At 40.7% G+C, this 17057-nt stretch overlaps 1 protein-coding gene across 4 annotated transcripts; it reads left to right on the top strand.

The window, feature by feature from the left end:
- Positions 1 to 1522: 1522 nt before the first annotated feature.
- CTXND2 (cortexin domain containing 2) lies at positions 1523 to 13093 on the top strand. 4 transcript variants are annotated; one of them, XR_015255106.1, is made up of 3 exons: positions 1523 to 1679; positions 11338 to 11633; positions 12859 to 13093. XR_015255106.1 is itself a non-coding variant. In XM_086718140.1 (3 exons), the coding sequence occupies exon 3, from the start codon at positions 11409 to 11411 to the stop codon at positions 11574 to 11576; it is 168 nt and encodes a 55-aa protein (XP_086574266.1). In that variant the 5' UTR covers positions 1530 to 1679; positions 7858 to 8025; positions 11338 to 11408; the 3' UTR covers positions 11577 to 11751. The 4 variants fall into 4 exon arrangements, 2 of the variants coding, with proteins under 2 accessions (XP_025768092.1, XP_086574266.1); XR_015255107.1 differs by having other exon boundaries at positions 12863 to 13093; XM_086718140.1 differs by lacking the exon at positions 12859 to 13093 and adding an exon at positions 7858 to 8025 and having other exon boundaries at positions 1530 to 1679; positions 11338 to 11751.
- The last annotated feature ends 3964 nt before the right edge of the window (positions 13094 to 17057 follow it).

Raw genomic sequence — 17057 nt, forward strand, 5'->3', positions numbered from 1 at the left:
CCCTCACCTCTCCCACCAATTTGTGATTGTATGGTCAGGGGCAAGAGAAATTTGGAAACAGAAAATTATTTTATTTTATTTTTCTCCAAGAATTAGTGACAGATTATTTTCTTCAATAATATTTTTAAATGTTTATTTATTTTTGAGAGAGAGAGACAGAGACAAGAGTGCAAGTGTGGGAAGGGCAGAGAGAGAGGGAGACAAAGAATCCAAAGCAGGCCCCCAGCTCTGAGCTGTCAGCACAGAGCCTGATGTGGGACTCGAACTCACAAATTTTGAGATGGTGACCTGAGCTGAAGTCCGACTCTGAACTGACTAAACCACCCAGATCCCCCCCACCAAATATTTTTAAATTGCTACATTTGGAATTTGGAAACTGAAAATATTTTTAATTGCTACATTTAGAATTTAAATTGCTACATATTATTTGGAAAAATAAAAGTGAGAGCTGGGACCATACCTCATTCTCCGTTCTGTCCCCAGCATCTAGCAAATGACTGACACATTATTGGCATTCAGTAAAATTTATTAAATATAGCACCTCTTCCAGAAGAGTTACTTTTCTAAAGGTTGATAATATTTTGAAAATTTATCTAATACTCAAAACAATTTTTTGAGTAGATAATATGTACATGGTACAATATAAACCACCCAATTTCTCATCTTGAAGCCACAGAATAATTCTCTCCAGAAATATTCTGTATACTTATAAGCATATGTAAATACAGATAGACAAGTTTGCACGAGAGCGTGCATGCACACACATACATACACCCTATAAACGTTTTTTTTGTTTGTTTGTTTTTTTGTTGTTGTTGTTTTTGAAAGAGAGAGACCGAGACAGCACAAGTTGGGGAGGGGCAGAGACACAGGGAGACGGAGAATCCCAAGCAGGCTCTGCTCTGTCACGCCGAGCCCCACGCTGAGCTGAAACCAAGAGTTAGAGTCTTAACCGACTGAGCCACCCAGGCACCCCTAAAAGTTTTTTGATGAACCAAATAAAACCTTAGAGGAAATAGTAAATTTCGCTATATATGAACACATGTAATACCTAATACTAAGTAAAATAGTTTAGACTTTTCTGATTCAAATGCTCTAAGTAAATTCTTTTTGAGAAAAAGCAGATCTTTGAGCTTCAACTGATCTTGTTGGTAAATAGTTCCCAAACTTGAGCATACATTACAGTCCCCCTAGAAGGGCTGGTTAAAGTTTCTGATTCATTAAGGCATGGATGAGGGTCCAAGAATTTGCATTTCTAACAATGTCCCACATGTCACCGCTAATTCAGAGAACCGTTGCAGAGACCAAAAAGCTGGCTCCTGACCCATCTTCTACCACCCATGTGATCCACTTACAAGGTATTACTTGAGCTATTAACCTTGGCTGCCCCAGCCCTTGGAGAGTTGTGGAAATATTCTTCTACTGACCTGGGCTCCAATTTAATCTAGTGGATCATTTTCTCACTCACTATGGGAGTGTCTGAAACTTGATCATGTTTTAGTTGAACTATTCATGAAGCTTCTGAGTTTAGTGTGGGAGTGGGGAAGGGACAGAGCTACCAATCACTCTCCTTTCGTAAGAGGGCGTTGATAAAAAGGGGAGAGGCTGCCAAGAGATGTGCTTGAGCAGGAAGAGACTGCCCTGCCAACAGCCAGCCTTGGCTATCACTCTCTCAAGAGGTAAATAACTATCTGTATTGTCTTTCTAGTGAAGTTTTTATGGGAATAATTACAACAATCCTTCTGAGTTTTGTAGAGCTTCTCTGCAAACTTGGGAAGTACTAGGGAAATGACTGAGGGAAAAGTAAAGGGCTTTTATGCAAAAGTGAAACTTTACAAGGTACAGCGTTGTTTTGAAACAAGCTTGGGGAACCCCTGTGGGTCCTATTGTCTAGAGGATGTCTTTGATTTCAGGGATTATAGTAGGAGAGCGTCATTATTGTATTTCTTCATCATCACCTCTCCCTTTAGAGTAAACTTATGGCCCGGACAGAAAAGCTGGGTCTTTTTAGGTTGTTTTTGTTGTCGTCTTGTTTTGGTTTTTGTATATTTATCTTTAAGAAATACAGGGCAACAGATGGGGGAAATGAAGTGATTTGAGAAGGCAACATAGGAAAGGAAGAGGGGATTAATCTTTTGGGGAAGTATCAAGTGAAAGTGGAACTAACATCCGATACAGATTTGTAACTGCTGTTGTTGTGTGTCCTACTTTAGCAGTACCAAACTTTACATAAACCGATAGATTGCTGCCCTATCTCCTTTTCCCTATTCTAGTCCTGAGCAGTTCTGCTGCTCATCTCAAATAAAACAGGAACCTTAAGAACCACTTTAAAAATTCTAGGACATGGAAAAAAGGTTTTGGATTTATCTGCCAAGAAAAGTGACTTTACCTAAAAGGTCTTAAAGACTTTTTCTTTTCAAGAGAGAGGAGCATCCACAAGCTGGAGAAATGGGCAGAGGGATAGAGAGAGAATCTCAAGCAGGACCCATGCTCAGTACAGAGCTTGACACAGGGCTCAATCCCACAATATTGGGATCATGACCTGAGCTGAAATCAAAAGTCTGATGCTCAACCCACCCAGGCACCCCTGCCTAAGAGGTCTTAGAGGAAAGGAAACTGAATATCCAAGGCTGCAATAATTTGTGATTTTTTTTTTGCATTCTAAAAAACTTTACATAATTTTGTATTCAAAATCTTGCTTTTTTTTTTTTTAAGAGAAACCTCCAACTTGTATAAACTTCAGGCCTTATAAAACCTAGATATGATCCCTGAATATGAAAATAAGAGCCAAGAGCATGCATGGCATACTTGGAACCAAAACAACATCAGCCTTTTTCTTTCCTTTTCCTTTTTTTAAAAAAATTTTTTTTCAACATTTATTTATTTTTGGGACAGAGAGAGACAGAGCATGAACGGGGGAGGGGCAGAGAGAGAGGGAGACTCAGAATCGGAAACAGGCTCCAGGCTCTGAGCCATCAGCCCAGAGCCTGACTCGGGGCTCGAACTCACGGACCGCGAGATCGTGACCTGGCTGAAGTCGGACGCTTAACCGACTGCGCCACCCAGGCGCCCCTCCTTTTCCTTTTTTTAATAAGAATGTATTTTACTTTTTTTTTTTTTTTATTTTTTTAACGTTTTTTTTTTTTTTTTTTTTTTAATTTATTTTTGAGACAGGGAGAGACAGGGCATGAACAGGGGAGGGTCAGAGAGAGGGAGACACAGAATCTGAAACAGGCTCCAGGCTCTGAGCTGTCAGCACAGAGCCCGACGCGGGGCTTGAACTCACAAACTGCGATATCATGACCTGAGCCGAAGTCGGCCGCTTAACCTACTGAGCCACCCAGGTGCCCCTGTATTTTACTTCTTGAGGTGGAGGGAGGAAAGGTATCAGCCTAACAGGATCAAAATTAGCTTATTGGAATTCAGCATCTGTGAGTGAGAAGTTTGAATAAGTGAACTAGAGACCTTTGATTCAAAGTTCAGAAATTCAAGGGGCGCCTGGGTGGCTCAGCCGGTTGAGCGTCTGACTTTGGCTCAGGTCATGATCTCACGGTTCATGAGTTTGAGCTCTCCGTCGGGCTCTGTGCTGACAGCTCGGAGCCTGGAGCCTGCTTCAGATTCTCTCTCTCTCTCTCTCTCTCTCTCTCTCTCTCTCTCTCTCTCTCTCTCCCAAAATAAACATTGAAAAAAATAAAAATAAAAAAAATTCAGAAATTCAGATTCAATGAGATAAGGAGGAAAATCAGAGATGACTTTCCAAATGCTGAACGTTTTCCATCCCTCTGCAATATTTGAGGCTCTTGGTAACACACCTCCTTGAATTATCTCAATCGCTTCAATTTCATGACTCTCCACTCTTCAGGCGTTCCTACTATAACTATTCCATCTGTGGTTTCTAGCTCTCTTTCCTCCACCGTAGAAGCAGACATTCCCTTGTTTCAAATTCTCCTTTGGCCATCTCATCTACTTCTATGATTTCAACTACCCTGCATTTGGGTGACTCGGCTCTAAAGATCTTGCTCTTCTTTACTCCTAAACTTCAGTCCCACATTTCTGCCTCTTGAGCATATCACACCAGTGCCTTTAAATTCAACCTACTCCAAACTGAACTCATCATATTCCCTTTGAATATCTGCTAATTCCTAAAATAAATTGTTCTATTAATGGCAGCATTTTTCTTTCAGCCATCCAAAGTCAAACCCCAGGTCATCTTTATCACTTCTTCTTCCTCCCATATGTTCATTTAATGTATAAGTCATGTCAAATCCTTTCTCATCCATTCCTTCCTTTTTGTTACTATGTTATCCTAGTTTATACTCTTCTTGCCTCTTGCTAAGACTGTTACAACTCCTTCTAATTGTTTTCCACCCTATGGTGTCTATTTGCTGTCTCCAATATCTTTTATATACTGTTGCCAGCTATCTTTTTAGAGCATGGCTTTGATGATTTACCTTCCTTCCTTCAACAAGCATGAATTGTATATGCCCAATATTTCTGGCACTGATATAGATACTAATTCATTTATGTAGGTATACTAAACACCTACAATGTGCCAGCCCTGCCATAGGCACTGAAGCTATGTCACTAATGGGACACAGACTAAGGCTTAGAGCTTACATTCCAGTTAGGGTCAGTGGGAGGTACAGTAAGATATGGCCCCTGCTCTCACTTATCTGTTCTAAATCCTTCAATGGTTCCCCCATGCCTGGAAAAGAAAATTCGAATTCTTTATGTTGACTTTCAAGGCTCATTATGATTTGTTTTTCCTCCCAAGTTTTTATTTAAATTCCAGTTACTTAAAAATATGGAATGCTTCACGGCATTCCCTGGGTGGCTTAGTCAGTTGAGTATTTAACTCTTGATTTCAGCTCAGGTCATGATCCCAGGGTCGTGGGATCAAGCCCCATGTCGGGCTCCATGCTGAGCGTGGAGCCTGTTTAACATTCCCTCCTTCTCTCCTACTTCCCCTCTCCCCACTCACATGTTCTCTCTCTCTGTCTCTCTCTCTCTCTCCCTCTCTCTCAAATAAAGGAAAAGAAAAAAGGGGGGGGGGGATGGAAGGCTTCATGAATTTGTGTGTCATCCTTGCACAGGGGCCAGGGACTGGAATGTTGAGTGACACAAAGATGACACAATTTATAATTCAGGCAGGGCAGAAGTGGGCGTATCCAATGATGGTAGCCTCGGTGCCCAACAAAATCATCCAGTGCCAGCAGTGCCCTAACCAGACTTCTCCTGTGCTGAACATGACTGTGGTTGGTTCCCAATGCCTCGTCTCCCTTCGTTTCTGCCTGTTTTTTTTTTTTTAATTTTTATGTTTATTTATTGCTGACACAGAGAGAGACAGAACATGAATGGGGGAGAGGCAGAGAGAGAGGGAGACACAGAATCAGAAGCAGGCTCCAGGCTCTGAGCTGTCAGCATAGAGCCCGACGCAGGGCTCGAACTCACAGACTGTGAGATCATGACCTGAGCCAAAGTCGGACGCCTACTGAGCCACCCAGGCGCCCCTCATTTCTGCCTATTTTATAAGACCAATTCTACTTCATTCTGGAAGCTGACTAGCCTCTTCCTCCTTGCAATAAATACTTTTTTTTTTTTTGCTCAGGTGAGGGACATTGTTTCTGTTGCTTGCAACAAAGAATCTTGAGTGATATAAAAGTATTCTTTCTTCCTCTGGACTTGGGGAGGAAGAGAGAATGTGAAGAGGGAATATAAGAGGTCTGGATTTATTGGGGCCATTCTTGCTACTATAGGAAATCAGCCTGTGTATAAACTCAACATAGAAGAAAGGTGGGACTGGGGCGCCTGGGTGGCGCAGTCGGTTAAGCGTCCGACTTCAGCCAGGTCACGATCTCGCGGTCCGTGAGTTCCAGCCCCGCGTCAGGCTCTGGGCTGATGGCTCGGAGCCTGGAGCCTGTTTCCGATTCTGTGTCTCCCTCTCTCTCTGCCCCTCCCCCGTTCATGCTCTGTCTCTCTCTGTCTCAAAAATAAAAATAAAAAACGTTGAAAAAAAAATTAAAAAAAAAAAAAGAAGAAAGGTGGGACTGTGAAATATAATAGACATATCAAGGCAAAACCCTGGTAACACCTTGAATCTCTGGATCCAGCCATAACTAAAGTTAACTTTACTCTGGACTTCAGCCTCATAAGTTAATAAATTCCATGTATTGTTTAATATCACTCATGTGAACTTTTTGTCACTTGCAACCAAATGCATCCTACCTGATACCTTTTCATTCCGTCTTTGAAAAGGAATCCTTTGCCTGATTCTGCAGTAGGCTTTTAGCTATTCTACTTCTCTTCTTTCTTTCCCAGTTGAACTCCTCATAAATGATGTAAAATCTTAGTGTCTTCATTTCCTCACTGCCCTTTCCTGCTTAATCCACCGAAGGCTGGATTACTTCTTTACCACTCTGCTGACACTATTTTCTTTGAGATCACCAATAGTCTTTTCCTGTCTTAACTCAATGCCACGTTCTCAAAGTCATTCATTTGTTCAGCATTTTTTACATGCCCACTTTAGCAGAGTGTAGTGCTACATCCACTCATTGAACAGATATCTACTGAATAGCCAATATATCCCAAACTTTTAGCATAAAAAACAAACAAATCCTACTTTCAGGTCAGATTACTATTTTGTCACAGAAGACAGACTCTGAAGTACTCGTAGTAAACCATAGTGAATATTACCAGAATATCTCCCTGGAAAATTAACATTTAATCTAAAGCCTAAAAGTTGAATATAGAAGGATGGAAATAATACAAAGAGAATATTAATGACAAGGCTTAGAGGCAAAGGAGGATCATGCAAAAGTCACGGAACTGTGAGAAGTCCAGCATTTCTGGGTCACAAAGTACGAAGGAGAGAGTGGCAAGAAACAAGGTTAGATCAAATTATGGAGAGCCTTGGAACCCCATTAAAAAGTTTGAAAACTGTAGGCAGCTGGTGACAAATTATAATCAGAAGACTGATGGATTTCCATTTATTAAAGACCACTTTGTGGTTTGGAAGGGAACACAAGTATTTTCAGGAATTCTGAGAGTATTTGCAGGAGTCTGGTATTTGATGACCTAGAGTACAGTGATGACCATGGGAATAAAGGGAATTGAGAAAGAAAGAAAGAAAGAAAGAAAGAAAGAAAGAAAGAAAGAAAGAAAGAAAGATGGAAAGAAAGGAAGAAAGAATTGACTTGAGAGAGAATTTTGGAAGTAGACCCAAAAGGATATTAATAGATATAGGGAGTAAGAAGCTACTGAAATGTGGAACACAAGAGTTCCACATGACCCTACTCTGAAAAGCACTGTAGAAAGGTGAGGAAATCAATAATGTGATATATATGTACATGAGATATTAAGGGGAATACAAATATCTACCAATTTTCCCACATTTCCAGCTGCCAGGAGGAGCCCCAGACTAGTTTTTCTCTTATCCCCAGTCTTTTTTTTATAAGCATTTTCTCTAAGTTTATTTTGGGGGGGTGGGGAGGGGCAGAGAGAGAAAGAGAGAGAGAATCCCAAGCAGGCTCCACGCTGTCAGCGTGGGGTTCGAACTCACATAACCATGAGATCATGACCTGAGCAGAAACCAAGAGTTGGACACTCAGACTGAGCCACCCAGGCGCCCCATCTTTTATCCTCAGTCTCACAACCACTTCCTTACAATTCTCTGCCAAAGGTACAAGTCTGCCCATCGTGAAGACAATTACTGATATTGTTTCCCAGAGCTGCTTAGCTCCCAGCTGTCCCAAACTAATCTTTTATGAAACAAGCATTCTCTCTGTGTTCCCAAAAGATTCACTAAACCATTTTTTTTTTTTTTCAAAACAAATCTGTTTGCATTTTCTTTCTCTCTAGGCTTGGAGGATGTTCAGGGTTCTTTCTTTCATGATGTACTTCTCATGGGTTACTCAAAAATTCCCTCACTAGGGTTATCTAACTGCATGCAGATCCCTCAGAATCAATGTCCCTCCACTGGCTTTACAGCACTGAATCCAAGTCTACCTCCAACCACTTTCTGTTAAGGTAACTTCCTTCCAGCGGGAATCCCTTTCAGGCTAGATCCTCTTTCGAATGATGCCCAGGGTTGGTCCCTATCTATGGGGTCATTATCTGGCCCTCAGGAAAGAAAAATTCTCCTTGATCAATCTCAATTCTGCCTTCTTTTATTTTAAAGTTTTTTTTTAAGTTTATTTATTTATTTTGAGAGAGAGACAGAGTGCATGCACGCCTGTGGGGTAGGAGCTGAGAGAGAATCCAGAGTGGGCTCTACCCTGTCAGCCCCATCGAGGGGCTCCATTTCACAAATCATGCAATCATGACCTGAGTTGGACGCTCAACTGACTGAGCCACCCAGGGGCCCCAATTCTGCCTTCTTTTCTGTTGCTACAGCCTGCTTCAGCCAACTTCTTTCTTTCATTTTATCATAGTAAGAGCACATAACGGGATTTACCCTCTTAACAATTTTTTTAGTGTGCGATACATTATCATTACTACTGGTACAATGTCGTACAGCAGATCTCTAGAGCTGGTTCATCTTGCTTAACTACAATTTTATGCCTGTTGATTGATAACTCCCCATGATTAGTGATGTTCAGCATCTTTTCATCTGCTTATTGGCCATTTGTATAACTCCCTTAGAGAAATGTCTATTCAGATCCTTTGCCCAGTTTTTTAAAAAGTTTATTTATTTTGAGAGAGAGAGAAAGAGAGAGAAAGAGTGCAAGCAGGGGAGGGGCAGAGAGAGAGGGAAAGAGAGAATCCCAAGCAGGCTCTGTGCTGTCAGCACAGGGCTCAAACTCACGAACTGTGAGATCATGAACTGACCCGAAATCAAGAGTCGGACACTTAACTGACTAAGCCACCCAGGAGCCCCCCTGTGCCCAATTTTTAATTAGGTTATTTGTATTCCCATTATTTAGTTATAAGAATTCTTTATATATTCTAGATAGAAGTCCCTTATCGGATATATGACTTGCAAATATTTTCTCCCATTCTTTGGGTTGTCTTTTCACGTTCTTGATAGTGTCCTTTGAAGAACAGAAGTTTTAAACATTTTTTTTTCAAATCTATTTATTTTGAGAGAAAGAGAGCATGAGTGGGGGAGGAGCAGAGAGGGAGGGAGAGAGAATCCCCAGCAGGCTCTGCATTGTCAGTGCAGAGCCAGACTTGGGGCTCAATCTCATCAACCATGAGTGCATGATATGAGTCAAGCCAAAACCAAGAGTTGGTCGCTCAAGTGACTGAGCTCCCCAGGTGCCCCTAAATGTTTTTCTTTTTTTTTTAACTGAAATATAGTTGATACACAATGTTACAATGTTACATTAATTTCAGGTATACAACTTAGTGATTTGACAAATTTATATGCTAGTGCTTTGCTAACCACAAGTATAGCTACCACCTGTCACCATAAATGCTATTACAATACCACTGATTATACTCCCTATGCTGTCCCTTTTATCCTTATGACTTAGTCATTCCATAATTAGAAGCCTGTACCTCCCACTCCTCTTCATCCATTTTGCCCATACCCCACATCCCTCCCCTCTGGTAACCATTAGTTTGTTCTCTATATTTATGGATATATTTCTGCTTTTCATTTGTTTAATTCTTTGTTTTTTAGGTTGTTTTTGGTTTTTTTGTTTTTGTTTTTTTGTTTTTTAGAGCCGACACATAACAAATCATACATTGTTTGTCTTTGTCTGACTTATTTCACTTGGAATAATACCCTCTAGGTCCACCCATGTTGTCATAAACAGCGAGGTCTCATCCTTTTTGTGGCTGAGTAAAATCCCATTTTACATACATATATACACCACATCTTTATCCATTCATCTGTTGACAGACACTTGAAAAAGTCTTAAATTTTGACAAATTCCAACTTAACTATTTTTCTCTGCTGTTGCTTGTGCTTTTGATGTAATAGCTAAAAATTCTTTGCCAAATCCAAGGTTATGAAGATCTACTCTTTTGTTTTCTTTTAAGAGCTTTGTAGAGTTAGGTCTTTGATCTATTTTGAGGTAGTTTTTATATATGGTGTGAAGTAAGGGTTCAACTTCATTCTTTTGCATGTGGCTGTCCTGTTGTCCCAGCACAATGTTTTCTTTCCTCACTGAATGGTGTTGGCATCCTTGTCAAAAATCGGTTGACAATAGATATATGAGTTTATTTCTAGACTTCCAAATCTATCCCACCTAACTATATGTCTATCCTTGGGCTAGTGCCACACTGTCTTAATAACGGTAACTTTACAGTGAGTTTTAAAATCGGGAAGCGGGAGTTTTCTGGTTTTCTTCCTTTCAGTGTTGATTTGGTGGACTAAGTTTTAATAACCAAAATTGATCCCTTCTGGGATGTACTTCATTTTTCATTAAAAGATGGGAATGACAGGGGCACCTGGGTGGGTCAGTCAGTTAAATGTCCGACTCTTGATTGTGGGTCAGGTCATGATCTCACAGCTCGTGGAATCAAGCCCCACGTCAGTCTCTGTGGGTCAACGCAGATCCTGCTTGGGATTAGCTCTCTCCCTCTCTCTCTCTGCCAATCTCCTGCTCTCTCTCACACTCTCTCTCTCTCTCTCTCTCTCTCAAAATAAATAAACATATTTTGTAAAAACAATGGGAATGACAGCACAGTTAAACATAGTAATTAGAAAAAATAAAATAATTTTATGTTCATACCCAGTAAGTTAAGACTCCAGAACAAATTAGTTACAATATGTACTCTTAGAATTTGGAAGAAAAAAAAATCTTAGAGAAAGATTTGGATGTAACACAGAATTGGGCTGTTCAAGGTAGCTTTCCCTGGTTCTTACCAGCCAAGGAAGCTCTAGTTGATTTCTGAGCTATACATGTTTGCTCATGTTTTGCCTTGGAGTATTTTTCCAGAGGTTTTATGCTTTTATGTGTATATATTTTGAACATCACCCATACTAACTTTATCAATTTCATAAGTGCTTCTTAAATAAGCCTCGCTTTTTTTTTTTTTTTTTTTTTTTTTTGCAAATCTCCTTTGGTTTTGACATGTTATTAAGAAAACACACACAGGGGCGCCTGGGTGGCGCAGTCGGTTAAGCGTCCGACTTCAGCCAGGTCACGATCTCGCGGTCCGTGAGTTCGAGCCCCGCGTCAGGCTCTGGGCTGATGGCTCAGAGCCTGGAGCCTGTTTCCGATTCTGTGTCTCCCTCTCTCTCTGCCCCTCCCCCGTTCATGCTCTGTCTCTCTATGTCCCCAAAATAAATAAATGTTGAAAAAAAATAAAAAAATAAAATAAAATAAAAAAGAAAACACACACATACACATACAAACCAATCAACTTGTTTTATCCTCTTTTGTCTAGGAATATGACAAACCTGAAGATACCTGAGGAGGTAGCTACTGCTGTACAAGGGTAAAGAAGTGTGTGTTCCCATGGATGATTCAAGCCTGTCCAGCAGTATTGATGTAGACAAAGGCTTTGCCATCGCCTTTGTTGTTCTTCTGTTTCTGTTCCTAATCGTGATGATTTTTCGGTGTGCCAAGTTGGTGAAGAACCCCTATGAGGCCAGCTCCACAACAGCAGAACCGTCACTGAGCTGAACTATGAAAAAGCCTGACAGACTCCTCCTCAGGGGAGATATTAAATCTTCTATACAGGTGTTTATGATCTGGACTTCATATTGGTTCCCCTCTCTGTGTGTCAGCCTTCTCACTCTGGCATTCCACAATAGGCACAGGAGGGTGAGTTGAGAATAATAAAAAGGATGAAACACAAGCCAGTTTATATTCCTATTCAGGGAAATGGTTACAAAGTGGGACAGAGACAGGTTGAACTCATTGATTAAAATAAGGCCATGGGTTTCAATTCTCCAGTATCAAATGTCCTTAAGATAGTTGGACATAATTTTTGATGTAATGCAATACAATATAATAATGCTGGGGCACCTGGGTGGCTCTATCAGTAGAGCGCCTGACTCTTGATTTTGGCTTGGGTCATGATATTGTGTTCGAGGGCTCGAGCCCCACATCAGGTTCTGTGCTGATAGCATGGAGCCTGCTTGGGGGTTCTCTGTCTCCCTCTCTCTCTGCCTCTTCCCTGCTCATACACTCTCTCTCTCAAAATAAATAAATAAATAAATAAATAAATAAATAAATAAATAAATAAATAGGGGCGCCTGGGTGGCGCAGTCGGTTAAGCGTCCGACTTCAGCCAGGTCACGATCTCGCGGTCCGTGAGTTCGAGCCCCGCGTCGGGCTCTGGGCTGATGGCTCAGAGCCTGGAGCCTGTTTCCGATTCTGTGTCTCCCTCTCTCTCTGCCCCTGCCCCGTTCATGCTCTGTCTCTGTCTGTCCCAGAAATGAATAAACGTTGAAAAAATATATATATATAAATAAATAAATAAATAAATAAATAAATAAATAAATAAATAAATATTAAAAAAATAATGCTTGGAAGGCCCACCTAAAACCAGAATTCCTAGAGGTGGTCCTAGAAGATCCCTCTGGTTGTGCAAATATAAGGCCAGCAGGAACCAATTGTTCTTTGATAAGAGTCTAACAGGACCTTTTTAGTGTGTGAGGTTTTAAAAAAATCTGCTACCCTTCTCAAGTGGGCAGAGCTGTGTGGTAGAGGGGGAGCAATTTGTCTTCAGGGAATCCCTTAATCTTTCTCAACCCCACATTTCCTCATTTATAAAATAATATCTAGTAGATTGAAAGGGGCCCTCCAAAAGATACGTCCATGTCTTCCCCTGGAAACCTATGAATGTTTTTACATATTTGGCAAAAGGATCTTTGCAGATATAATTAAGAATCTCAAGATGAATTCTTCCTGGATTAGCTGGGTGAGCCCTAAGTCCAATGACAAATGTCCTTTGTAAAAGACAGAAGAGAAGATACAGAGAGACAGAGGAAAAGGCCCTGTGAAGACAGAGGCAGAGATTGGAGTCATGCAGCCACAAACTAAAGAACACTTGGCTGGAACCAACAGAAGCTGGAAGAGGCAAGGGAAGATTCTCATCAGAGCCTTTGGAGGGAGCACAGCCCTGCCAACACCTTGATTTTGGATTGCTAGCCTCTAGAACTGTAAGAGAATAAATTCCTGTTGTTTTAAGCCAACGGGTCTATGGTAATTGGTTATGGCAATCACAGGAAACTCATATGTAATACACAACGATGATGGTGGTAGTTATCATGATCAGTCCAAGAATCTTTTAAAAGAAAACAGAAAAGGCACTCCTGGGTGGCTCAGTTAGTTAAGAGTCTGACTCTTGATTTCAGCTCAGGTCATGATCTCACAGTTTGTGAGACGGAGCCCCAAAGAACCTGCTCAAGATTCTCTCTTTCCCTCCACCACTTGTGCTCTCTCAGAAAGAAACAAAGGAAAAAAAGGAAGGAAGGAAGGAAGGAAGGAAGGAAGGAAGGAAGGAAGGAAGGAAGGAAGGAAGGAAGGAAGGAAGGAAATTATAATCTGTACTCTCCAAAGTCTGAAGTTAGGGCAATTTGGTAGACCATCGTCAACTGGCAGGAAAGTGCATAAGAGAATTCACTAGAAGGAGAGAGGGCATCTAGGCCATGGATCAATGCTCAACACAGGTTTTGCTGAAGAGGATTGAGTCTGAGTCTGGCCCAGTAAGTGATAGAGATAGTGATAGTGAAAACTCTTAGGTCTATACTGGCCAAATGTTCTAGGTAACAGTGACTTAGCATGTGGATGTGAACTAAGACAGCCATAACCTTGGAAGCTAAGTGTGGGGCATCACTTGGGCTTGTGCAGGAACTTGGACCAGCATGCAGTCCCTTCAGAGGAGACATGTATTCATGGGACAATGCTGAACCAGACTTTAGCAGCAATACCAAATGGTATGGAGAAGTAAACAGTCACGCAGTTACCAGAGACTTGATAGTTGTTTCTGTTTTCTGACTCCTTGAAACAGAACTGCCCTCTCCTTGGCCTGAGTAAGTTCCCAGGGTTATTTGAAAATTGAGGCAGGGGAACCAAAGCTTTGAAATGGAGATACTAGACTATGCCTTCACCAGAACAGAGTGTGCTATATTGGATAAACTAAGGGGAGAGAGCAAGAGAGGGAGAGAGAAAGGTGATTTGTACACTGATTTGATAAAAAGAAATTCAGGACAAGGTGCAGGTCAGGGTAAAATGAAAGCAGATTAAGATTGATGTCAGTATTAGGGGCTCCTGGGTGGCTCAGTCAGTTAAGCATCCAACTTCAGCTCAGGTCATGATTTCTTGGTTCATGAGTTCAAGCCCCATATCAGGCTCTGTGCTGACAGCTCAGAGGCCGGAGCCTGCTTCAGATTCTCTCTCTCTCTCTCTCTCTCTCTCTCTCTCTCTCTCAAAAATAAATAAACATTAAAAAATTAAAAAAAAAACCCACACAATTGATGTCAGTACTGGAAGGCTACCATGTATTCCCCCATGGAAATCAGATAGTAACCTTTCCCCCACCCCTTAAAAAAAAAAAAAAAAGGCAAGGTGAACACATGATTGATGAGAGCATCAATATGCAGTCACTAGAGAGTCACAGGTTTGACTATTACCTGACTTTTTTTTTTCAACGTTTATTTATTTTTGGGACAGAGAGAGACAGAGCATGAACGGGGGAGGGGCAGAGAGAGAGGGAGACACAGAATCGGAAACAGGCTCCAGGCTCTGAGCCATCAGCCCAGAGCCTGACGCGGGGCTCAAACTCACGGACCGCGAGATCGTGACCTGGCTGAAGTCGGACGCTTAACCGACTGCACCACCCAGTCGCCCCTATTACCTGACTTTCTACAGTAACCTATATGAGAAAAAATTGCATCAGTCAGAAGTGAATTCTCTGTGGAAGAAAAAAACAAAAAGAGTGACCCAAGGCAAAGTCACAGCCAGTGTGAATGCTGTTCAGGGGAGAAAGCAGCTTAGCCATTGGTCAGTAGAGTATTTCCAGTCTCAATGGCTAGATAGTCCTTGGTGTGTACACTCAGGGAGTTGAAATCCACATAATTTGGGTCTGTCTGGTTTTATTATTCATATCATCTCTGTTAATCTGATGTCCTTAAATATTCCTTTCACTCAACTTAAACTGGCAGCTTACAGATCTAAGTGGTCTGTGAAGTTTTATTGGCTAGACCCTTTCCAGTGTTTAAAATCTACAAAGTGGGTGTGGGTGTGTGTTGGGATCCATATGTGTTTTTTTTGAGTTGATGTTTTAAAATTATTATTATGAAAGTAAAAAAGGCACATTGTAAAAATGTTTTTCAAACATTACTTAAGGGTAAAAATGCAAAAAGTTCCTAGACACTGTCTTGTTTCCTAATCCTTCTATTCAGAGGTAATTGAAGTTAAGGTAGTATTTTTTTTTTTTTAATGTATGCGTGTGTGTCCCTCCAGGCATGTTCCTTTTCTTTTCATTTTTAATGTCATAATTTTGAATATACTATCCATTGTCATGTTTTAAAATTCAAAAGGTATAGGGACATCTGGGTGGTTCAGTTAGTTAAGTGTCCGACTCTTGATTTCAGCTCAGGTCATGATCTCATGGTTTGTGAGTTCAAGCCCCACGATGGGCTCCATGCTAATGGTACAGAGCCTGCTTGGGATTCTTTCTCTCTGTCCCTCTCTCTGCCTCTCTCTCTCTCTCTCTCTCTCTCAAAAATAAACTTTAAAAAATTTTTAATTCAAAAGGTATAAAGTAGTATACTGTGAAAACCCTTACTCCCATTCTTATCTGCCACCTTCCATTTGCCCTCTTCTCAGAAACCAGTATTAATCTCTTATGTATCCTTCCAGTAATCTTTTATGTGTATGTAAGGAAAATATATTTTTAAACGGATTATTTACACAAATAATAGCATGCTATATACCATGTTCTACACCTGCTCTTCTTATTTAATAATGTTTCTTGGGCGACTGGGTGGCTCAGTTGGTTGAGCGTCTGACCCTTGGTTTTAGCTCAGGTCATGATCTCACAGTTTGTGAGTTTGAGCCCCACATCTGGCACTGCACTGGCAGTGCAGAGTCTGCTTGGGATTCTCTCTCTCCCTCTCTCTCTACTCCTTCCCAGCTCATGTGCTCGCTCTCTCTCTCTCTCTCTCTCTCTCAAAATAAATAAATAAAAACTTAAAAAGTATATAATAATGTTTCTTTTCTTTTCTGGTGAAACTCCTAAACTAACTTACTTACTTTCTTTCTTTCTTTCTTTCTTTCTTTCTTTCTTTCTTTCTTTCTTTCTTTCTTTCTTTCTTTTGCTTTTTAATATAATTTATTTTCAAGTTAGCTAACATACAGTGTATACAGTGTGCTCTTGGTTTCAGGGCACATTCCCATGATTCATAGCTCACATATAACACCCAGTACTCATCTCAACAAGTGACCTCCTCAATGCCCATCACCCATTTTCCCCTCTTCCCCGCCCCCCTCCATCAATCCCATTTGTTCTCTGTATTTAAGAGTCTCTTAGGGGTTTGCCTCCCTCTCTATTTGAAACTATTTTCCCCTTCCTTTTCCGCATTAATAATGTTTCTTAAAGATCACCCCATATCAATGCACAAAAAGCTTCATTTTTAAAAAAACATAGTTGAAGAGTATTCCATTGTTTGAGTGTGCCATAATTTGTTTAACCAACACCAGCTGATGGAAATCTGTTTTGTTTCTAAATACTTTGCTATTTCACACAATGTTCCAGAAGATAATTTAGCACTTACATCATATCAAAGGTATGAATATTCAAATGTATTCAATTTCTAATATATGTAGTTTAATTCCTAGAAGTTGAATTGCTGATTTAAAAAGTATAGCAGAACATTTAAAAAATTTTTTTAGAGAGAGAGAGAGAGAGCATGAGTGGGGAGAGGGGCAGAGGGAGAGAGAATCTTTATATATATTTTTTCTTTTAATATTTATTTATTTATTTATTTATTTATTTATTTATTTATTTATTTTTTGAGAGAGAGAGAGAGAGAGAGAGAGAGAGAGAGAGAATCCCAAGCAGGCTCCATGCTGTCAGTGCAGAGCCTGATGCAGCACTTGATCCCACAAACTGCAAGACAATGACCTGAGCCAAAATCAAGAGTCAGTCACATA

The sequence above is a fragment of the Puma concolor genome, chromosome C1 (genome assembly GCF_028749965.1).
Source record: "Puma concolor isolate L17-30 chromosome C1, mPumCon1.1.hap2, whole genome shotgun sequence".
Taxonomy (NCBI): Eukaryota; Metazoa; Chordata; class Mammalia; order Carnivora; family Felidae; genus Puma; species Puma concolor.

Coding starts and splice junctions, on each gene's coding strand:
- CTXND2 (XM_025912307.2), top strand. CDS start 11,409: ATGGATGATTCAAGCCTGTCCAGCAGTATTGATGTAGACAAAGGCTTT.